Genomic DNA, 23,685 nt, shown 5'->3' on the forward strand with positions numbered 1-23,685 from the left:
GATCTCTTCTAAGTTACATTACTTGACTCTGTGTTGTAAATTAAAATACAAAGATTCTTTCTGCTAAAAAAGTGTTCTTCTATTTGGACTTTCATTATGCCAAGGCAGAAACTGCCTGAGCACATGAATGCATATGTAAGTCAAGTCATTATAGTATTTGTACACCTTACGCCTAGTGTGGTTGTATCTCAATAAAACCGAGGCGGGTGGAAATCCAGATGAGTCCATCGAAGGCTTTGTTCGCCAGTTCAGGATAATCAGTCTTCCAACTTAAACTCTGTTGGCTACGAGTCCCTGAGCATCAATGCCAACACACCCGCTGATACTGTGCCTTGTTCATCAGGTAAGGCCGACACGAGCACGCCCTTGAGCTCTGCATTGGAGAAGGTCTCAGCCAGACACTGCTGGCATGGGGAGTGTGCATTTTCTTCCCTGCTTACTCCCACTTGTAGTGGTAGCAGAAGACCACACCCCGGGGACAAGGCTGCTGGACGTGACTGTGCGGACCCCTGGCCCAGTGCCACGCTGGGCTGGCCATGCTGTCCCCGGCTCACAGGCAACACTGTGTGCCATGAAAACATTGAGAATGATCCACTTCTTGCTGACCACTCCAGGAAGACTGGCGCTCCCTGCTTCCCCACAGAGCCACAGTTACCTTCTCCGCGGGAAGATACATGTTATCTTCTCCCTGAGCCTCCCTTTAAGTTGACAAGTTGCGCTCGTCCCCTGCCCCACTTGCTGTTCCCCCTACTGCCTAGCACTTACCACCTTCTGATGCCCCAAATATTCTACTCATTTATTTGTCCACTAAACCTGTGAACTGCAGTAGGCAGGGTTTTTTTACTTATTTATTTTTTTTTGGGGGGGGTGCAGCATCTCTGGTGCCTAGAACAATTGACTACACATAAGTACACAGAGGAGAGAAGGAATGAATGAATGGATATTGAGGCATCAGACAATGCTACCATCCTCCGCTTTCGTCTGACTGGCAACAAGAAGGAAAACGTTCAGGAAGATGCCTCGGAGGACAAAAAAATCTATCCTCCTAACACGCTAGGAGCCTCTGGCAGATCAGTCATCACACAGACAGGAAAGGATGGGATCTACTGCAGGATATCTTGAAGGGTTGCAGGAATTTCTAGCTAAGATAAATGAACTGTGCTATCATGCCTGTGGCACCCGGGCCACCAGGACTGGAGCGACGGGGCTGGATTGGGGCCCAGGGAGCTGTAGGAAGAATGCATGTGCTGGGCCTGTGGTCTTGGTAGAAGCAAGTGTCCCCAGAAACACTGCTCTGCCCCTCCCCAGCACCGGCATCTGTCCCTACACCATCCAGCCTTCCTCTCCTGGGAGCTGCAGGGAGGGCATCACCCCTTCAGATACGTAAGCCCAGTCTTTAAGGGCTAATGCGGGCTGCTCTCAGAGTCCTAGCAAAAAGGGGCTGATTTCTGGAGCCCTCGTGTGTGTTCACCCATAACCTCTCCTTTCTTACTGGTGACTATTCCAGAAGGGATCCCGCTTTTTTCCCCATCATGCCCGAACTGCTTGGTCAGTCATTCAGGAGGCCCTGCAATCTAGTCCTCACCCAGCCTTCTGCCTTCTCTGCTTGGAACCTCTGTTCCAACAAACTGAACTATCTGCTCTTTTGTGATCGTGGCCCCCATGCCTCCCTGCTCTCATGTGTTCATTCCAGCACCACTTACGGAGAGCTTCCCATTTGCTGGGCTTGGCACAGAGCCCAGAGCCGGGAAGGAGACAGATAATCAGGTCCCTGCCCTCATAGGGCGTACCTCCCAGCATGTGACTCTGACCTCACTGCTGGAATGCCCTTTGCCCCAGGATGTTCTGTGAGCCCTTGAGGGGGCCAGGGAGGGTCTTCAAGTCTCCAGGAGCTCCAAACTGGCCTTAACTCCTTTCACTTACCCCCTGTTCCTAAAAGATGTTCCCCCACTCCCTGACTTTGTGACTCTCTTATGGATTTTAATTACATTTGAACTTAAATGAATAAAAAAAAAAGTGGGTAGAGATTATCAAGACACATACTTATTCAATTATTCAACAAGTCCACATCTTTATCTAATGCTCCTCCACTGGCGTCTAAACTAAGTTATGAATGTTCACTGAGAGGAGCCCTAGACCTTGTCCTCTGGCTGCTCAGGCCAGTGCAGGAAGCCAACAGGAAGGGACAAGTGTAATATGTCGGAGGGATTTTCTGTGGGAGCTGGGGACACAGGGCAGGAGCATTCAGGGGGAGCAGGGCCAAGCACAACAGCAACCAGGCCGTGTTGTCCCAGCCCTCCTGGCAATTAGCTTGTTAGCCGTTAGGTGGCCCAGGTCACTCAGCCATCCCCACACAGTCCTTTATGCAGAAAAGCCCCAAGAAGCTGGAGAGGTGCATGGGTGGGGGGCGCCCTTAGCCCCAGGGGAGAGCAGGGGCTGCCGCACGCAGTAGGAGGGAGAGGACCACGGCCTGAGATTGTAGCTGGGGCAGCAGATGGGACCACACACTTCTTAGAAGCACTCCACCATGACCTCAACAACAGCTATAAATATATATATATACACACACTATATGAAATATTGCATATATAAGATATTTATATTAGGATATATATACCATCAGGCCTTTCAAGGATATGTATTCTTCAGAAAGCCAGATACAACAAAGTCATTAGAAAGAAGAGATTAATCATGAAAAGGGACAAAGGACAGTTAAAGAAACATATTAATGATCATATTAAAAAAGGAAATATAAGGTAAGCTGAGATAAAACCCTAGCTCTGGGCTCTCTGACCCCACAGGAAAAAGGGCCATGAGTTATGTTTCATTCTCCAGCAAATGACTGTGTAATGTTAACACTGGGTGTGAACAGCTTTCTTGCCCAATTTTGAATGCACTGCATTAAACAAAGATACTTCAGCAACGTTTGCTGAAGGAAAGAGCAATGTCTTTAAGAAGTGATTTAGAATAACGTGGAGGCCACCAGACTGCTTTCATCAATGTTGTCCTAAGGACACTGCTCACCCAGGAGCCTGTGTTATTCCTGCTTTTACCCATGGCCCATAGAAATCATTCCAAGCTATGGTTTAATACATCTAGTTGCCACCAGTGAGTGCTATAAAAGTAGAAAATACCTGGATTGGAGAGAACAGGGGTTTCTTTTGAAGTATATCCAACAATCCCCACGACTTCATCACCAACAGTTAGAGTTTTATATGGCGAATATAGTCCTGATATTTGAGATGCTAGCGGCCCCTTTGCTTTAATATTTGCACTCAGAATTGGAAATTTGGCTTCTTTGAGGAGTGGATCAATCAGTCCTTCTACGCCATTATCAAATTCATGATTTCCCAGTGCCTAGTAGAAAGGGAAAAGAGAACAAGAATTAGGTACACTGGAATTTCTAACAAAAACGTACTGTAAAGAATAGGGCATCAGCTCAGTGGCTCCCAAACCTGATGGGGCTCTAGGAGCTGACCACATGACCTCTGTCATCCTCATGCCCAGAGATTTTACTCAGGGCCCCTGCGGTTGGACCCGTGGACACACAGAGCATCAGGTGCATTTGGGAATTGCTTCCCAGGTTCCACACCACCTACCGAAGGTGGTGTCCATGCCTGGAGGGGTCGCCTAGAAAGCTGGCTACACATCCACCGTCCTGCCATCCCCAGGTCTGGAGAAAGTTTGAGAATCTCATTTCCTAAGCTCTGCCCAGCATTTCCACGTTCTGTTTTCTCTCATAAACCCACATTTCAATCTGCGCACCCAACCCTTCCGACGGCCCATCTGCTGGGAGAACCATGAACATCAATAGGAGTTTAGCAAAAGGCGACTGGAAACATACTGTTGCTAGACCAGAGCCTCTCCTCGTCCGGTCCCTGCCTCTCCTTGGTCATTCCTCTCTTATGCTCCCACAACTCCTTCTGTGGTCCTCTAATTCTTTGTGGAAAATGAAGATCCCCAAAGGCCCACAGGAGATGGCTTTCTCCACATTATAGAGGGTGGCACAGGTCTCCTTCTTCGGGCAGCTCTGGGCTGCCCTGGGTTTCAGCAATTCCACATCCTAGGAAGATCAGGATGGTAGAGTGTTGTGGGCCTGCTCTGAGCACAGGGCTTGGTGGGGGGTTGGCACGATTTAAAGGTGCCCTTGCTTCCCACTTTCTTTGCTCTCTCCCAGTCCACCCTGCTCCAGGAGGGGCTCCTGGGTCCAAAACACTGCTTTGACATCTGGCAGATTCCTCCAGAGTAATACTCAAAAAAACACGGCATTCCGGCGACCTCCCCTGAAAAACCTCCATCCCTTTCTCTCTTGGCCTCCTAGCATCAGATTATCTTCCCCAGGCACCTGCTTACCTGCTCTGGCAGGTTGTTCGCTAACTTAGTGCTAAAACCAGTGAGACTCAAACTTACTAAAAATCACACCTGATTCTGTTTTCACATCTGGGAGCAGACCTGGAAGTGCTGGCTGGTGACCCGTCTACTGAGATTAGGGCCCTCCTGGATTCTCTCATGGGCCCCACTCCCTTCCGAGCATGTTCCACACCCTGCACGTGCAGCCTGTTTGTGGAGGCCTCGCCAGACTGTGTGCTCCCTGAGCTCCTGGGTCCCACTGCCTCCACCCTGCTGAGGGCTACGGCTCCTCCCTCACCACGCAGGCACCCCACGGGCATCTGTGCCCCAAAGAATAGTGCGTCTCATGTCCTCATACGTATCTTTATACACACAAAGCAACACCATGTCTTCACCTTCACACACTTGTCTCCCTGATGAAACACAGAATCTGTGAATTTGCCTCTTCCCCCACCCTCTGAGTATCCCCTCATTTTTACTTCTTCCTCTGAACTAGTGATTTCTGTCTTAAAGGCCCACCTAAGTCTTAAAGGGTCTCCTGGTCTTTCCATCTTCTCTTTAGAACATCTTGCTTTCTTCCTGTGGCGAAATCGGTCTCCCTTATGAGATCAGAACCGTGGAGTCTTGAAAAGTGCATATTTCTCTCATTCTTCAGGGACGATTATCCAATGAGTCAGCCACCTTGCTGTTTTTCGCAGCATTATGCTGCTGGCACTCTGCAACCCCTGGAGTTACCTATTTAATTTCCTAGCGACTTGTTTGGCATCCCTTCCCCTGGCTTGAGCTAACACCCTGAAAGTGCTGACAGGGGTTCTCTTTTCCTGTCTCAGTGGGGAGAGGAGCCCTGCTCTGGGTGCTCACGACTGAGCACAGATCGGCTGAATGACCCCCTTCACATCCACATCTCCCACTCGGAAGTGAACATCTGCAGTCCTGACTTTCCTCCTGACCAACGGTCATGTGGATGCTTCCCTACAAGGATTCTACAAGCAACCACATTTACCATGCTTGAAGCCTCTTCCTCCAGGATCCGCCATTTTGGCCCAAGGTGGCACCGTCTACCAAGTCAAGGAAGCCAGATACTCCAGAGCAGCTGAATGCCCACTCGCTAGCTCTCCCTCACCCCCCCACCAGCATTCCACCTTTGCCTAAATGTGTTGTTTCATCCACCCCCTGCATGCATTCCTCTCCCGTTCCCTCCTGGACCGCTGCCACAGCCTCCTCACTGGCATTCAGCTAGCGTCATTCCCTTCTCTAAACATTCAACATAGTGCTGCCAGAAAAATCTTCCTAAAATGCAAAGTTTATCTAGCCAATCTCTACCGTAAGGTCCTATAGCAACTCTCCACTGCTCGTGGGATAAAATTCAACATGCTGAGCTTCTTGAGCCATAAGGCTCTTGGAGATCTGGTCTTGCCTTCCTCTCCAGCCTTATTTCTGACTAAAGTCTGACTTTAGTCTGCTAAGGTATAAGACAACCAGGCAGGGCTGTCTCCACCAATCATGAGCTCGACCAGACCACACTTACAAACCACAGCTTCCTCGGGAAGGGCAGTGAATAAAACAAAGGTTGCAATAAAAATGAAACAGCATTTACTAAGCACTTCCCACATGCCAGCATCATGCAAAGTGGTTTTGTTAAGAAAAACTGGTTTTAAAGAGGGAGACAAACCATAAGAGACTTAATCTCGGGAAACAAACCGAGCGTTGCTAGAGGGGAGGGGGGTGAGAGGGGTGGGTTGGCTGGGTGACAGACATTGGGGAGGGTATGTACTATGGTGAGTGTCGTGAATTGTGTACCGACCTGTACCCCTGGGGCAAATAATACATTATATATTAATTAAAAAAAAAAAAAACCTGGTTTTGTGCTGTGAGATTGGCATTATTACTGTTATCATTTTAGAGATGATAACAGATCTAGAGATATTGAATAAATTGTTCAAGGTCACACAATTAGTAAGTGGTAAAGGGGGGGATCAGAACCACTTTCTGTTTGACTCCAACCTTCTTAACCTCTATGCTTGGATATGAAGAGCTTTGCATAAGGCCTAATAGATAGGGAGCACTCAAAATAAAACCCCAAGTACCCACAGTTTTTATGCTCTCCCTCATCTTTGTGCCTTTGTATGTAACAGGCTAATGATGATTGGTTGATTGAAATACAGATGAATAAAACTGAAGAGCATAGAACAGGATTATTCCTTTTTTATACCATGACTTCAACTTTCTATTCAATTAATGGCATTAGTTCCTGAAGTCTGATGATCTTTCCAGAAGAGATACTTCCCAAGAACCCTTCATTGAGTTCCCTGAGTTAGACATACTTCCTCTGCTCTGATGGTCCCCTCTGCAGCCCCGCACCTGCCCACCCAGTCCCTCTGGCGCCCACCAAGCCCCTGGAGCAGAACAACGGTGCACCCCTGGATGAGCAGAAGAGTCTCTGACAAATTTCTTTCTTCTAGACAGAGCCCACCTTTCCTACAAAAATTCCTTTGCCAAAAAATGCCTTTTTAAATTCTCATTTTCTTTATTTCCCCACCTTGACTCTTTCTGACTTGCTTTTCCTCCACTGCATTTACCACAACTTCATTATGAGCTCTTTGGAAGAAGGAGTGCACCACTCACTTGTGTAGACCTGCTGGCACGCAGCAGGTGCTCGAGAAATGCATTAAACAGGGGTGCTCAGTTGTTAAGCATCTGCCTTCGGCTCAGGTTATGATCCCAGGGTCCTGGGATTGAGCCCTGCATTGGGCTCTCTGCTCAGCGGGAGCCTGCTTCCCCCTCGCCCACTTCCCGTTTGTGTTCCCTCTCTCACTGTGTCTCTCTCTGTCAAATAAATAAATAAATAAAATGTTAAAAAAAAAAAAAAGAAATGCATTAAATAAAAATTTTTAAAGTTTTTACTCTCACTCCAGTCAGTTAACATAGTGTTATATTAGTTTCAGGTGTCTGATATACATGGATTCTTATTCATTTTGATTATTTTTATTACCATGACAATACCTCAGAAGAGTCTGTCCAAGAGCACTCAGAGCAATGAAAGATGGACCATCTTTCCACATTCCTTTACATTTTTTTTTTAAAGATTATTTATTTATTTATTTGACAGAGAGAGATCACAAGGAGGCAGAGAGGCAGGCAGAGAGAGAAAGAGGAGGAAGCAGGCTCTCTGCTTAACCCACTGAGCCACCCAGGCGCCCAACATTCCTTTACATCTTACGGAGCATTTGTAGCACAGACATAAGAAAATTTATGCAAATTCATACTGAAGTATCATTCTGCCTTTTCGGATGCTCTCTGAAAATTCCCGTACCTTTCCTTATGCGTGCTTGTCCATTTTTTGCTGTTCTGCCCGAAGCTTCCCTCATGACTGAAATAACCAATCCAGATCTGACCTAACCTGTTACTTGCCATTAATGCTATAATCCTCACATCAGGCGAGAGTGTTTTTATTCTGATCTAAATCATATTCTTATGCTCTCTCCCTTTTTTTATTTTAGCTTTCCAAACATTTTGTTTCTCATATTGGGCTCATTCACTTACTAACCCTATTCAGTCACTGGTTCCAGACTTATGACAATCTTTGCATATTCACTATAAACACTAAAATTCACCAAATGCACTGTTCTGTAACTTAAGGCAGCCGAGTGTAGCAAAATGACCTTCTTCAGTATCTCCAACATCAAAAATCACAGCAATTTAATGTGAGCCTCTGGTCTAGCCACAGTGCCTCACCTGCACTGCTTTCTTAGTGCAGATGCCTCAAGCACTATTTAAAAAGACAAAAAGAAAAGAAAAGAAAACGGCTGCTCTTCCATGAAAAAACTTTCCTCACTTTCCATCTGGCCCAGCCCAACATGTTCAACCACCTCAATTGCTGAATCGTTGCTGCCCTTTAAAGCTAAACACAAATGTAAGGACAGAAGGAGATCCGATTCCTCGGTGGTTGTTATTAAATAAATGCTTGTTAAATCAACTCTGAGGAATAGAGTCTGATTTGTTTAACACCTTTCTGCAAGTGTCTGTTAGTATTTATATTTGATGTGGATAATTTGTCAAACTCTAGCGGTTGCTTTGGAGAAATGCTCTGTTGACTAAGGATAAAGCCCAGAGGTTTCCCAGTTCATGTGAAGCTGCCATGGAAGAATGAAGATATTCCAAGACTTCTGGCTCCAAATTTCTTGTTGGATTATTAACAACACCCTGCAGTGAGGAGTGAAGGAAAGCTTGTGTCTACATAAGGAAATTAATTTTTCATGCTTGCCCTAAGGTAATAATTTTGTGCGGCATCTATTTATTGTTTTTTTTTTTTTTAAAGATTTTATTTATTTATTTGATACAGAGAGAGAGAGATCACAAGTAAGTGGAAAGGCAGACAGAGAGAACAAGGAGGAAGCAGGCTTCCCGCTGAGCAGAGAGCCTGATGCGGGGCTCGATCCCAGAACCCTGAGACCATGACCTGAGCCGAAGGCAGAGACTTAACGCACTGAGCCACCCAGGTGCCCCAATTTATTGAGTTTTAACAACAATAAAAATATACCTTCAGTGACTAACAAATGTTAGAGGCCTGCTTTCAAAAAAAGAGGGAAACGTCCTTTCTGACTCGTCTCTCCGTACCATGTTGCACATCTAGTGTGGCTGGAATCTGCTATTAAATTCAGCAGCCACACCGACAGGCTGCTGACTGACCACACTGTCCTCTGGGCCTGTGGGCCAACCCTCACATCTTTTCTTTCCCAAGGCTCTTCCTAGGAGGAGCTGCTATTGATTCATTTCCTCCTTCCACCTGTAAACAAATGTGTCCGTTGGTCTTGAGGCACTGGTGCTGAAGAAGTGGACAAGCAGAAGAAATCATAAGAACATGCCTCAGGCTGAGAGTGGGAGAGAAGAAGCCTTCCGATGTCGGAGTGGGTCCGCCTGAGCCACTGGGATCGTGGCATGGTCTGCAGACCCAAAAGTCAGTGGCCGTCTGACAGCCTTCTGTAAATGTCTTTCATTATCCCGTAATGTTTTGCTTTTATGGAGAAATCTTCCCTTTCTGATCTCTCCAGTTACAGCTGAGTGATCAAAGCAGTAGACAATACATACTATTAAATAATATGTATTAACCAACCCCCATCATTCATTTAAAATATCTCTGACAGAGGAACAACATTTGGTAAATATTTGCTGAGTATATGAACAAGTAAATAAAGAATTGATGGGTGGGGAGGAAAGAGCCAGAGAATTAATTCCCAAGGCCTTTCGCCCCAGGCTGGTTGCCACCACATCACCTAGAACTATCCTAGCCTCTTCGTGTCTCTGCATGTCCCAATAGAAAAAGATGTTACAAGATAAAGGTGTGCCGACCTCTAGCACCAAACTGGTGCAGGCCTCTGTTTTGAAAGCCTCTCACGAATGTTCACAGCAGCCACAGTAATAGTGTGAGCAGGAAACTTGGCTATAAAAGGCAAGGAAGCTGCAAATCCCTGAGACCTGAGAAAGCCTCACGGGCTGAGAACCTATCTGGTGTCGCCTCACACAGAGCCCGCCTGCTCGACTGGGCTTCCTGTCCCAAAATAAATAAAGCTGTGGAGAGGCCACAGTGGCCAAGCTCTGGTGACCTCCTGGTGCAGCATCCTGGGGCAGACTCTACCTGCCGCAGAATGTTTATCCAAATGTTTCCAGAAAATTTAGATTTTTTTTCCCTGAGATGTGGAATGACCCCTCCCCCTCTCCATCCCAGGCCTGCCCGGCTTGAAGCCAGATACTGACAATGTGTCCGCTGGGATGGGGCCCCTGGGGCAGATGCCCGGACCCCTCCGGTCTCTTGTTGCCCGGGGGTGGTTTGGGATCCCTCCCTTTGGCTCCCCAGTCCTCCCTATCTGCTGACCACTGGGGAGGCCCCCGCCCAGACCAACGGCCAGCAGACAAGGACACTTACCCCTAGTAAGCTTGTGAATGAGACACCTGTGAGGATGCATGTGGTCCCAGGTGTTGGAAAAGAGCTTCTACAACTCCCAAGAAACACCCGGAGAAACAGCAAACAACCTGGGCAGCCCTCCCTTGGCTCCCGGGGCCCCCCATCACGGCCAACCAGCCATGGAGTTGCTGCTTGCTCCTTCACCACCCCCCTGCCTTCTCTACCACACTCCCATTGGCCCCTCTGCTTCCTCCCACTGCTTCCTCACTTCTCGCCCAGACTTTTCTGGAGTCCTCCAGTCGGTCTCCTGGTCCCCAGGCTCACAAACCTCCTGCCCATTTCCCACAGGCCACCAGAATGCACTTCCAAAACTATGCCCTCGACTGCTTCTAGCTCCTGCACTGAGTTCCTCCGAGGCCTCCTGCTTCCCACTGAAATCACAGTTCTGGCTCTCCAGACACCACAGCAGCCCCTCTGTGACCCCCCTAAGCTGGTTCACTTCTCCTGCCAAACTTCAGGGGCCCTCAGTTCCAGGGACACCAAAAGGCCCATGTGGTGAAGAGTTTTGGACGCAGTCCCACGGGACCTCCCTGAAAAGCTCCTTGCCTGACCTCCACTGTAGACACCGGGTATCAGCCCCACTGGAATCACATGTCTCTGACATCACTTGGCCTTGCTGTGGCCGTTGGCTCACATGTCTGTCTCCCAGAGGCAGGAGGGGCAGCGACTTCCGCTGTGTCCGTGCTGACACCAACCAACACCCGTCACCAGGGCCCAGAAACTGTTTACTGAAGGATAAAACTGCCACTCCCACCGGCTCCTTATAGGTAGGCTCGACCAGACTCTGATTTGGTATGCGGGACATTAAAACTTTCCAAAGGTGGCAGGATTAAAAAAAAAAACCTTGGTAAACAGTTGAGCAATATCTTGTGAAATGAAAGAAACCAAGCTGTTCGGAAGCAGGTGAAAAGGTTAGCCAACTGCCTCACAGATCCTACCAGTCCCTCTCTAACAATTGGTCTGTTCCTCTTCTTCCCATGTCACTAATATCATACTGGCCTTTGTAAATTGTGAGTGAGACAGATTTTTAGAAAAAGTTTGTTGAACTGTTTTGTGTGTCGAGAACATTATTTAGATGTCGTGATGGCAGTTAGGGAGAAAATGGTATTTTTTAGAGTCTTTTCTCATTGGAAAACTATTTGGTCTATCCAAGGACATCCATATCTGAATTAGAACGGGAACATTTCAGAGCCTCAGCTTTGTTCACGAAGACTAAAAATTACCAGAGAAATTGACCTAAGGAGATTTCAAGAAGGAGTTTTTTTAAATACAAAAAATATGACAAAAAGAAGGGTTGATTGTTAAGACTCTCATGCTACATGGCCAGGCGCTGTTCACGTATTGACTCATTTAATCGTCACAATTCTATTAGGTCGGTGCTACTATTTGTCCTTTTCAGAGATGGGAAACTGAGGCACAGGGCTCCAGCAATTAGCAAGGGCCAGAGCAGAGGCCTGAACAAGAGTAGGGAGGCTTAAGTATCCAGGGCCTTAACCACTCTGTCATTGTGCCCATAACGGAAATACCTGGAAGGGATGGATATCACTTGACTAGTTTCCTACAGGGTTGTAGAGTGCCAAGTAACAAGGGCTCAGTCCTTGTCCTCAGGAAGCTGTCAGGGCAGACGGGGGCAGGGCAAGACATGGGCACATTGATCCATGCATGCATATGTAAACCACATGAGGACCACAGGGAGGGATGTGTGAGACAGCCCACCACAGACGCAGGCACACACTGCCCCATAAGGACCATAAGGGTTCACAGTGTGATCCTCCCCTCCTTGACGACGGTCAGGAGAGGCTCACAAGCAGATGACATCAACTGTATCAACAGATGAGGCAATGAAAACACAAGGGTTGAGGCACTCAGATGTTCCAAGTGAAGACAAGAAGCTTAAGCATGAATATACCAGAAAAAGGAAAGAAATAATTGATTTAAGATATGCAGGAAAATGATTTGTTCTAATCCGCACAAATCAATTGCAGTGTTGAAAAGCCATTTGTTGGAAATCCGCAGCATAGGTATTTAGCGAGTCACCGGCACAGTGGCTCATCCCACTGAGGCCTGGGGCTTGCAGCACACTCCACGGTGGGAGGGTTACAGGGAGAGCCTGACCGCGTCCACAATGGGGCTTAGTTGCCAGTCATTCAGGGACACTTAACAACCACCTTAAGAAGGGGTGCTCACAAATTGGGTTTGGTTGAGAGGACCCATTTCTGGAGTTGTGGACCATTTCTGGGGTGGGTTTTGCTCCCTCTGACCCCATAGTTGTGGGGCATGGCAGGAGAATGTGGCCTCTGACTAAATGACAAAAAAGATCCGGGGCTCAAGACAGCTCACGTGCACTTCAGTGTTTGTTGAAAGAATGAATGAACAAATACTGAACAGACAGCATTTCACATTTTTCCTATCAGATGGAAAAAGTTACAAACTCTCTGTGCAAAATACATATAACAATATTACATGTAGAATCACGGGCTTGCCTAACTGGGCTCCATGCAGGTTGAACTGTATCTCTGAGGGGCTAGAGAGCTACAGCCAATGTGTGGTTTATGTATGGAATCAATTATTCAAGGAAGGGAAAAGAAGTGTCAAGAGAATTTTCAAATTCTAGGTATGTGGTTGAAGGAAATCGACACGGAAGGAGTTCATGCAGGATTCAGATGTATTTGTGGGTCACCTGCAGAGAGCTGCTGGCTCAATGTGTGATTTGTTTTGTTTTGTTTTGTTTTTAGTTTTTTTTTTTTCCCCTCCAATTTTTAGTTAAGGAAATGCAAATGCCAGAACAAGGACAGGATGAGCTAAGAAGCCTCCTTTGCTTCCTCCCCTGGTGCTTGGGGCTGGCCTTACGCAGCCCAGCTCTGGTGTGGAACTCACTCAGGAAGAGAGGAAGTAGAAAGGCCATAACCACAGCCACAGGATGGGGTGGGGGCCATTGACATCACTGAGGCTTGGGGATCCACAACTACCCAGACCATCAAAACTTCTGACGTCTAATTGTTTTTGCTGACTTTCCTTGCCCTGAAAAAAAAAAAATACCATTGCCTTCAATATACCTCTTTTAAGCTTCACCAAACTAACATTGCTAAATTGTCTTCCTCAAACCTGGGCTTATTATTGAAGATAAAGTAATTCTGAGAGTTTCTTTGATGTGAGAGACTTTGAAAGTCTCTGAATGGATGGTGACTTCTCTTGGCTCAGGATTAATTTTCTGGGGAAAAGAGGAAACATCCCCACTATGCATTTGGGCATAGAAGACACATTTATGGGCTTGACGTTGTATCTTCTGCAGAACAGATCTTTGGTTCTTGAATTCCCACGATCAGGTGTTAGAATTTCAGTCATTTATGCTTTGCTTATCCCCATCCTTCACAGTTCTTGCCCAGACTCTCTATTTGGTCAAGAAGGGCTCAACTGGGGTGCCTGGGTGGCTCAGTGGATTAACCCTTTGCCTTTGGCTCAGGTCATGATCTCAGGGTCCTGGGATCGAGCCCCAAATTGGGCTCTCTGCTTGGCCGGGAGCCTGCTTCCCCTTCTTTCTCAGCCTGCCTCTATACCTACTTGTGATCTCTCTTCTGTATCAAATAAATAAACAAAATCTTTAAAAAAAAGATATGGGTATATTGTGCATTATGGAGACATTATGGCTGTGGGGACTTGAGTTCATGTACTATATCCCTTGGTAAAAAAAAATGCTTTAAAGAAATGGTTTTTTGGGGTGCCTGGGTGGCTCAGTGGGTTAAAGCCTCTGCCTTCGGCTCAGGTCATGATCTCAGGGTCCTGGGATTGAGCCCAGCATCGGGCTCTCTGCTCATCAGGGAGCCTGCTTCCCACGTACCCATCCCCTCGCCCCTCTGCCCACTTGTGATCTCTGTCTGTCAAATAAATAAAATCTTAAAAAAATACATAAAAAGAAAGTGCTCAACTGGGCACTGCCTTCTATCCACCAGATAGCAGGTTTCTCCCTCACAGGTCAGATTCATTTGGCCCAGCACTTAGCAGGGAGCCTGGCATGTGTAGTGCTTAGCGAATCTTTGTGGACTGAATGATTAAATGGGCCATAAAGACAACAGGCTTGAAACTGGGCTCATCCTCCTACCATTCCTTAGGCCATCATCTTCTATTACAAGTACAGTAAGGCTCCATCCACATCCTGGGAACCTCTTTATCTGGAAACAGGGAAGGTACCCAGAAAAAGACCCAAGGAAATCTCTCTGCAAGAATTCGCTGTCATGACAGTAACTGTGAGGGAGATATAAGAGAGTTGTCAAGCAAACTTAGACTTGGGTGTAAAATTAAGTTCTGGGGCAAACCAAGTCATCCTGGCAGATTTGAAGGAAGACAGAGGGCAGGGCAAAGCCTGAGCAGCTGGGTGACACGCAACACGCCACCCCCTCCCGATCCCCCATCCTACAGATGAGGAATCCCCTCCCCAAACTCACATAGCTATTGAGCAGGAGGAGGCAAGCAGGAAAACCCGGGAGTCGTGGTGTCCTGGCTGAATCTCTTTCCACTGCCCCTGTCTGCCACAGGTCCGCAAGGTCCAATCCTGTCTAGTAATTTCAGAGGAGCCTTCAGATGCATTTCTGTGCTGCGAATAGCAGGTTTCAGCTGTCAGGGGGTAAGGGTAAGTAGAAGACTCCGTGCTCCTGGGAGGTAGTGGCAAACCCTGCTGACTCTCCCGGTGTACCTGGCTTGAACCCTCTTAGTCATCTTTTGATCGCACCCTCTTCTGAGTCATCCCTGTCCCCAGAAGGTGAGCAGGGCCAGCACTTCCTAACGTTTTACTGTGAGCTGGCCCTGTGCCAAGCATTTCCCAGGAACTATAGTGTCCTTTTGGCCCCACAACAACCTCTGTGGTGAAGGCCGTCATCACACCCAGCTTATACCTGTAGACATGGAGCCCGCGCGGAGATTAAATAACCTGCTCTCGGTCCACGGATTTTGAGTGAAAGGGAGTGGACTTGATCCCAGGCAGTCACTCCAGAGGTCATCCTCTTGGCCCCAGGCTCCACTGCCGACCCGATGAAACCGTCCCATGGACTCAGCCTTTCTTTCCCCATCACCATAGGTCAGGGACCATCTCACCCTAGATAGACGCTGCCAGCCTCTTCACCATCCTCTTCTCGGGGGTCTTCTGCCTCTCACCCATTTCTGCTCATCCTCCCAAACTGTGATTTTCTTATGTCACTGAGAGGTTTTTTTTCTCATACCAACCAATTCTCCAGATCTCTGGGGTTACCAACTGGCTGTTCCGCAATGACCCCCTCCACAGGTTTGATCATTTGCTAGAATGACTCACAGAACTCAGGAAAGTGCCTTAGTTACTATTACTGGTATATTATAAAGGCTACGACTCAGGGACAGCCAAGCAGCAGACCTGCGTAGGGCAAGGTATGCAGGGGGCTGAGGGGTGGTCGAGCTCCCGTGCCCTCTCTGGGCACACCGCCCTGCCAGTACCCCAGTGTGTTCACCAAACCAGAAGCCATCTGAACCCCATCATTCAGGGTTTCTTTCTTTCTTTTTTTTTTTTTTTAAAGATTTTATTTATTTATTTGACACATAGAGAGAGATCACAAGTAGGCAGAGAGGCAGGTTTTTTTTTAAATCACGTACACATAGTTGATTAAATCGTGGGCAATTGCCGATTAATTCAATCTCCAGCCACTCTCCCCTCCCAGGAGGTTGAGGGGAGGCAGAAGGTTCCAGTCCTCTAGCTGTGGATTGGATTTTATGACTCCAGTCCTCCTTCTGAGGCTATCTAGTGGTCCTCAGCCATCAGTCATCACATTAGCATACAAAAGACTCTCACCACTCAGGAAATTCCATGGGTTTGGGGAGGTGTGTGCCAGGAACTGGGAATAAAGACGAAATACCTATTTTTTTTTTTTTTTTAATTATACCACAGTCGCCCTCTACTCAGAAACCTCTAGTGCCTCTCCACACCCTGACCCGTGACAACAGAGGAGAGCCCAGACTTTTCAGGATGGCCTTTCAGCCATAAACAACCTCATCTCCCATGGTTCCTGTCACCTCAGCTCTGGTCCAGGCTGGTCCAAAACCTTGCAGATTCCTGCCTCTGTACCTCTGCCCCATCCTCCTGCCCCTTCTCTCAATCAAAATATTCCACTGACCTGAAATTGGATCAAAACATTTCTTAGGATGATTTGTTTAGAAATGTGTGGAACCCCAGAGATGAGCTGGTTCGAAACTCTTATTGCATAGGTGAGGAACTGGTGATCCAGAGAGGGGAATGGCATAGCCCCAGATTACAGATTTATTATCTCTCAAAATGCAGAGAGAACAGTACTGATCTCTGAATTTCTGGTGATGAGTACTGAGGGTGATAAGCTTCAAATAAGAAACACTTATGTAAACTATCAAAAGCACACATCACAAGGCAAAAAAACCCACAAAAAACAAAAAAGCAAATTTGATTATACCAAATGAAGGATTTCTATTCAGTGAAAGACACTGTGGATTGAGTTCATAGACATACATAATCAGAAGATATTCACTATGTCTAAAAACTGCTCACAGATCAATATCTAGAACTCCTGAAAATCACAAAAACTAGAGTAAACCTAATTATGTATTTTTAAAAGATTTATGTATATATTTGGAGTGAGAGTGAACGCGCGCGCGCGCGCGCACACACACACACACACACACACACACACACACACACACGTATGAGTGGGGGAGGGGCAGAAGGGAAGGGGACACTCTACTGAGTGGGGAGCCCTAGCTGGGGCTCTATCTCTCAATCAGAAGATCATGGCCTGAGCCAAAACCAAGAGTCTGGGTCTTAACTGACTGAACCACCCAGGCATCCCTCTTTTATTTATTTAGAGAGTGAGAGCAGGCATGTGGGTGGGAGAGGGGCAGAGGGCGAGAGAATCTCCAGCAGATTCCCTGTTGAGCACAGAGCTGGTTGAGGGGGGCCTCTGTCCCAGGACCCTGAGATCATGATCTGAGCAGAAACCAACAGTTGGACACTTAAGTGACTGAGTCACCCAGGTGCCCCAAACCTACTTTTTAAAAAAGAGCAAAGGATGTGAACATGCAATTAGGGAAAAGGAAACTCAAAAAGTAAATATGCTCAAGTCCCCAGTTATTAGAAAGACACAAGATCAAATAATGAGATGACATTTCTTCTGGAAAGTGGGATAATGCTGCAGGATAGGGGAGAGGATCAGGGGCTCCACATCCGTGTGGGTGTGGAGACTGGGGAGAACAGAGCACTCTAGTCACTCAGGCAGTCCTTGTTCAAAGTAGGGATATGCATCTCTGTGGCCAGCAATTCCGCCCTTGGCTATAGATCCCAAAAGAAACCGTCCCAGGAAGGAACTGCAGGAAGCTATTCAGAGAAGCTTGTCCTAAACCATTACTGGAGGAGAGGAAAGTAAAATCTGTGGAGGTCTTTGGGCAACCCTATGCAGGGTATAAACACGGAGCCGACAATCAGAATCAAGGGCGCCTGGGTGGCTCAGTTGGTTAAGCGACTGCCTTCAGCTCAGGTCATGATCCTGGAGTCCCGGGATCGAGTCCTGCATCGGGCTCCCAGCTCCACGGTGAGTCTGCTTCTCCCTCTGACCTTCTCGCCTCTCATGCTCTCTCTCACTCTCTCTCTCAAATAAATAAATAAAATCTTAAAAAAAAAAAAAAACCAGAATCAAGCCTATAAATACAGAGAGTAAGCTAACGGTTGCCAGAGGGACAGGGTGTGGAATTGGGCAAAACGGGTGAAGGGGAGTGGGAAATACAGGCCTCCAGTTGCTTTATGAAGAAGCTGTGGGAATAAAAACATGAGTACAGTCAGTGTTACTCTACGTGTTGTTTGGCTGTACAGTGACACACTGTAGCTACACTTGTGGCGCACACAGCAGAACACAGAATCTTGTCCAATCACATTGTTGCACACCTGAAACTAATGTAACATTTTTGTTAACTAGGTTCAAAAAAAAAAAACCCACAACAACAATCAGCTGAGGACAAAAGAAACAGAATGATCTGGGCAATAGAAGGAGTTACATAATTTAAGAACCTAAGACCCTTCACTGTGATAAAAGTTCTGCAAAGACAAGCGGAAACAGGAACATCAAACAGAGCGGTTGCTCACGCAGCAGGTGGGGACTGTTGAGTAAAGGCGATTTGATCAGCAGTCCCCTGGGTGAGTTATGGCAGTCACCGTCCCCACCCTCCCCCGGAGGCTCAGGCACCAAGGAATAGTTTCCTGGAACTGAGGCTGTGGTCTTGCGGACTGCAAGCGGGCTCAGGGGACCCGGCCCGCTACAGAGGAGGCGGCGCTCCTCCCAGCGCGTCTCCGCGGTGGGAATCCCACCTCCTGAGACAAATCTCTCGGACTGTGTGCTCTCAAGGGTTTTCACAAATCCACTCCACGAGAAAACACTAAGAATAGTTTACACAATGGGGCTTAGAAATGATGTTGGGGGTCCTGGGGGGCTGGGGTAGAGTATGGCAGGCAGTCGGAATCAGAAAAACTGACTGTAAAACCCAAACGCTTCCTTCCTCACGCCGCCTTCTTATTTCTCCCCCCATCCCCACGCCAGGGCACCCAGAACTAACCTTTCCTGGGCACGTCCTATGACCCAGCAGGGTGCTAGGGATTTTTATTTTTTATTTTTTTTATTTTCAGCGTAACAGTATTCATTGTTTTTGCACCACACCCAGTGCTCCATGCAATCCGTGCCCTCCCTAAGACCTACCACCTGGTACCCCAACCTCCCCCACCCCCGGCCCCTTCAAACCCCTCAGATTGTTTTTCAGAGTCCATAGTCTCTCATGGTTCACCTCCCCTTCCAATTTCCCTTAACTCCCTTCTCCTCTCTAACTCCCCATGTCCTCCATGCTATTTGTTATGCTCCACAAATAAGTGAAGCCATATGATACTTGACTCTCTCTGCCTGACTTATTTCACTCAGCATAATCTCTTCCAGTCCCGTCCATGTTGCCACAAAAGTTGGGTATTCGTCCTTTCTGATGGAGGCATAATACTCCATAGTGTATATGGACCACATCTTCCTTATCCATGCATCCGTTGAAGGGCATCTTGGTTCTTTCCACAGTTTGGCGACCATGGCCATTGCTGCTATATACATTGGGGTACAGATGGCCCTTCTTTTCACGACATCTGTATCTTTGGGGTAAATAGCCAGTAGTGCAATTGCAGGGTCATAAGGAAGCTCTATTTTTAATTTCTTGAGGAATCTCCACAGTTCTTCAAAGTGGCTGCACCAACTTGCATTCCCACCAACAGTGTAAGAGGGTTCCCCTTTCTCCACATCCCCTCCAACACATGTTGTTTCCTGTCTTGCTAATTTTGGCGCTAGGGATTTTTACATTTGTTATGCACTGCTCACAAAAATCCTACACAGCGGGGGTAGGGGTTATCCCTCTCCTTTCCCAGTTAGGGAACAGGAAGCTTGGAGAAAGGAACCCAGGAACCCAGGAACCCAGCCCAGCTCATACTGTGAGTGCCGTGCTCCTCACACCTTGGGGGACACTCATCCTTCAACCCAGACAGTTCCACCAACAAGTGGCTTCTGAAGATCTCCCTCCAGAATTTCCTGCCTGGCAGCTGGGTCTAGGGGGCCTCCGGGCTGGCCCGGGGGCTCCAGAGGCATCAAAACCACTCCAGCAATGCTCACTGGGACACACAGGTCTAGAAAGTCTATACCACCTCTGAGGCTAGAAAGTCTACACCACCTCTGAGGCTCCTATTCTAGGGACCTCCAGGGATGAAGCTAGATTAGAGTAGCTTCTCTTTGCGCTCTATACTACCTTGAGTCCTTAGATGTGGCTCCTCTAACCAAGCCCAGTTTCTAGAGAACTGGTGAGGCCCCTCGACAACTGTTTTCCACCCAAACCAGACTCACCAGCTTCCTGGAATTGAAGATGTGGTGAGTGAGTGGGTGGAGTAGGCCAACACTTAGAGCAGAACAGCAATAAACTCCCTGAGAGGAGTATAACATAAGCAAAATGACAATGAAAAATCTCCGTAAAACAAGAATACGGCAGAGCTTCATCACACGCTAAAGCATAACAGGAGTACATTCTACGCAGGTCAAATCATGTTTGTCAAACCCCAGAATGGCACAGATGCTGAGATACTATCAGGAACGTGGCCATCAGACTCCCCCTCTTTACCTCCTGTCAACATTATATTGCAATCTATTTTTTCCTCAGGTCCCAGCCCAATTATCTTGAGTGAAACTTGAAAGAAAATTATTCCATCCAACAAAAAGCATTCTAAATACTTCCCACTGACACGCTGTAACTTGCAGCAAATTGTTTCAGCCTCACCCAGAGTCCTATCACAAACATCTGATTGGATGATTACCATCACGGGCTCAATCCGACTTAAATAGGAAAACATGAGGACTAGGGAAAATGAAGAATTCTCTCTCTCTCTCTTTTTTTTTCATCAAAAGGAGTTAACATAGCTGGAGAAAAGGGTATCACAAAGAGAAATTTTAAGAGTGGTAATTTATATGTGAAATCAAAACAAACTCACATGATGTTTATTTTACCCTTCTGGGAGGAAATGGAGATGTAAACTAGTAACAATTCAATTCAGTAAATATTTGTTCTGACATTACTCCACACAAAGCATCAGGCAAGTTAGACTATGGAGATAGCAATGATAAGAGATGGTACAGGGCTCTTGAGACCCCCCCCACTCTTCTGTGGAGTCCAGACAGATGCTGATGAGCAGCCCCCCCTCCCCCCCCCAGGCAGACATGGACTCAGAGGTGTAGGGATCTGCTTGAATCCCTGTGCTTTCAGTGTCTCTGATAACCCACAAACTACTATCAGAATGGAGAAGGACTCCCTCTGCCCATCTCTCATCTCTCCAGGATGAGTCTTCTTGTTGGTGGAAAAAACCAAACAGCTCTATCTTATCATCCTTTCCTGTCCCCCTTTCTCCAGGCTTGCAGGGAAAAAAAATAACCTCTGTACTGTTTTCATACCAAGTGTATTCCGAACCCTCTGTATCTCAGCCTGGACCACACCTCTCCTTCCCTTCCTTCTGGACCCTTGCTCTCTTCTTCCTCTTCTCAAGCCCTTGTCCCCTGTTTCTCCACAGAAGCCCTTTACTCTAGGATTTTACGCTGGGTTAAACTTGGGTGGTGGTTTGATGAGAAAAACAAACCATATATATGCTTTGGACATATTTATTAGTGCATACCCCCTCTCTGCTCATTTTCTAGAGCAAATAAGGCATTGTCTTTCCCAGAGCATTTGGGAGCTTGGACTTAAACTCCCGCATGTATTTCAAGGGCTTCATCCCTTCAGTTAGACTCTCTAAATCCGTGCTGCCAAATTGATTTTATAAAAATCCTTTGAAATCCTAGTGTTTCTGCATTTTCATTCTCTTCGGATGTTTCTTTTCTTCCTTTTTAAAAACCTGTAGAGTAGTATCTGGTAATGATAACTAACATTTACCGAAGCCATGCTATGCACCAGGAACCCCCCTGAGGTAGATACGTTATCCCCATTTTGTAGAGGCTGGCACTGAGGCACAGAGAGACTAAATAACTCGCGCACAGAAGAGAGCGGAGCCAGGACTCTACCCCAAGCTTGGGAGCGTAATCAGGCTCAAGTTCCTACATCTAAGGAATCTGGAATTCTTTCTTTTCTTTTCTTTCTTTTCTTTTTTTTTTTTTTTTTGGCGGGGGTGCAGAAAGTTGACTTTGGTAAAGAACAGAGACGGACCCGTGGGAAGATCCGTCCTTACCGTATCTCTCTTTTGGAACTGGGGACCAGCACACTCTACTCAATCTCGTTGACCCTGCGTTTTCCCTCCACTAAACCCGAAATAAAGCATTCTGCTTCGGTCCCTGGTCCTGGGTCATTGCCAACGCTCCCATGTACGCCCGCTGACGCCCTCGGAGATAGGGATGAGTCCGTCTCCTCCAAACGAATCATCCGAGGGACTTCTCTGTCTGCATCTACCTGGCACGCCGGCCAGCGTCCCGCTTTCTTCCCGCATCGCCCTGAACCCCGTCCCAGGCGGGCCACCCGGTGCCACACGGTCGGCTGCTCCTCCGCGCCGGTTTCCCTCTCGGTTCGGAACTCCTACCCCCGGGCTCGACAGCCGCCCCGGCCAGCCGTCCTCTTACCATGGCATCGTAGCGCAGGGCGTTCATGAAGTGCGCCACCTCGGCGCCCTTGTACACGGTGAACCAGATGGTGCCCTGGTACTGGTCGCCGGCGTCGAGCAGCAGCACGTGCGGCTCGGTGCGGCGGATCTGCTGCACCTTGGTGAAGAGCCGCGCCACGCCGCCCACGCAGCGGCTCGCATTGACGCACTTGCTCGAGTCCTCGCTGGTCTGCTCCAGCCGGCTGTGCACGTCGTTGGTGTGCAGGATGGTGAGCTCCCAGGCGCCGGCCGCCGGCCACAGCAGCGCGCCCAGCGCGAGGAGCCGCAGCGCTGGGGCTCGTGCGGCTCCGGGTCCCATGGCTGCGGCGTGAGAAGGGCGAGCGTGCAGGCGGGCCGGGCGAGCGGCGGCGAGTGGCGGCGGGCGCTGCGGGAGCGGGAGCTAGGCGCCCGGGCGGGCGGGGCGGGGCGCGCCGGGGGCCGGCCTCTTTCAGGCGGGAGGCCGGCCCCACAGCCGGGCGCACGCCCGCGCGGTCACCCGATCCGACCCTGGCACCGGGGGCGGCCCCGGGCGCGCCGGGGCTGGCGGCTGGCCCCCGCTGGCGGCAGCAACAGTGGAGAGGTTGTTCCCGGCGGGGAGCGGGCACTGGCCACGTTGCCGGGGAGCCCGCCACCCCACAGCTGGAGGGCTTGCGCTTTCCCGGGGGCGCGGGAGGTGCCGGAGGGGCCACCCCGCGTCTTGGCCCTCGCTATTTCTAGCCTACGCTGAGGCGCGAGTTTTTCCCGAGAGGAAGGCACGGTTTGTGTTGGGCTTGGGGTGGCGCTAGCTCGTTCCTTGAAAGCGCGAAAGCGAAGAGGGAAAGGAAAAGATGGAAAAGGTGAGGGGGAGAGACAGAGGAGTGCAGAGAGGCAGGAGAGAGGAGTGCTTTGCTTTTTTGGGCCGTGGAAGCCAAACACGGACTGTGAGACGTGGCTGACCGCTGTCTTTCCAGTTGGAGAACGCACCGAGTCCACGTTGTTTAGACGTCGAACCTTGGAATTTAAGAACACTGCAATCCAGTCCCGCGTTTGTTCGCAATGAAAGTCTCAGCGATGAACCGGCGTTGGGACGGGGACAGCTCTTGGAAGCTAAAACGGACCATGGGAGTAAAAGCAGCAGCTATGTGGATGTGATGCTGCCTTCTGTCGCTTTTTTAAGGCATTTTTCCCCCCTGTCCTTGCGCTCTCTTTTTCTGTAGGCTTTAGTATT

At 48.3% G+C, this 23,685-nt stretch overlaps 1 protein-coding gene across 1 annotated transcript in view; it reads right to left on the bottom strand.

The window, feature by feature from the left end:
• The window catches only part of NT5E (5'-nucleotidase ecto), a 48,829-nt gene extending 25,959 nt beyond the window's left edge, over nt 1-22,870 (bottom strand). The window contains exons 1-2 of the mRNA XM_032339129.1: nt 22,459-22,870; nt 3,135-3,357 (exon numbers count right to left, since the gene is read on the bottom strand). Of these exons, the coding sequence (XP_032195020.1) occupies nt 3,135-3,357; nt 22,459-22,797 (562 nt within the window). The 5' untranslated portion in view covers nt 22,798-22,870. The remainder of the gene's footprint in view (nt 1-3,134; nt 3,358-22,458) is intronic.
• Nucleotides 22,871-23,685: the final 815 nt, after the last annotated feature.

The sequence above is a fragment of the Mustela erminea genome, chromosome 4 (assembly GCF_009829155.1).
Source record: "Mustela erminea isolate mMusErm1 chromosome 4, mMusErm1.Pri, whole genome shotgun sequence".
Lineage (NCBI taxonomy): Eukaryota > Metazoa > Chordata > Mammalia > Carnivora > Mustelidae > Mustela > Mustela erminea.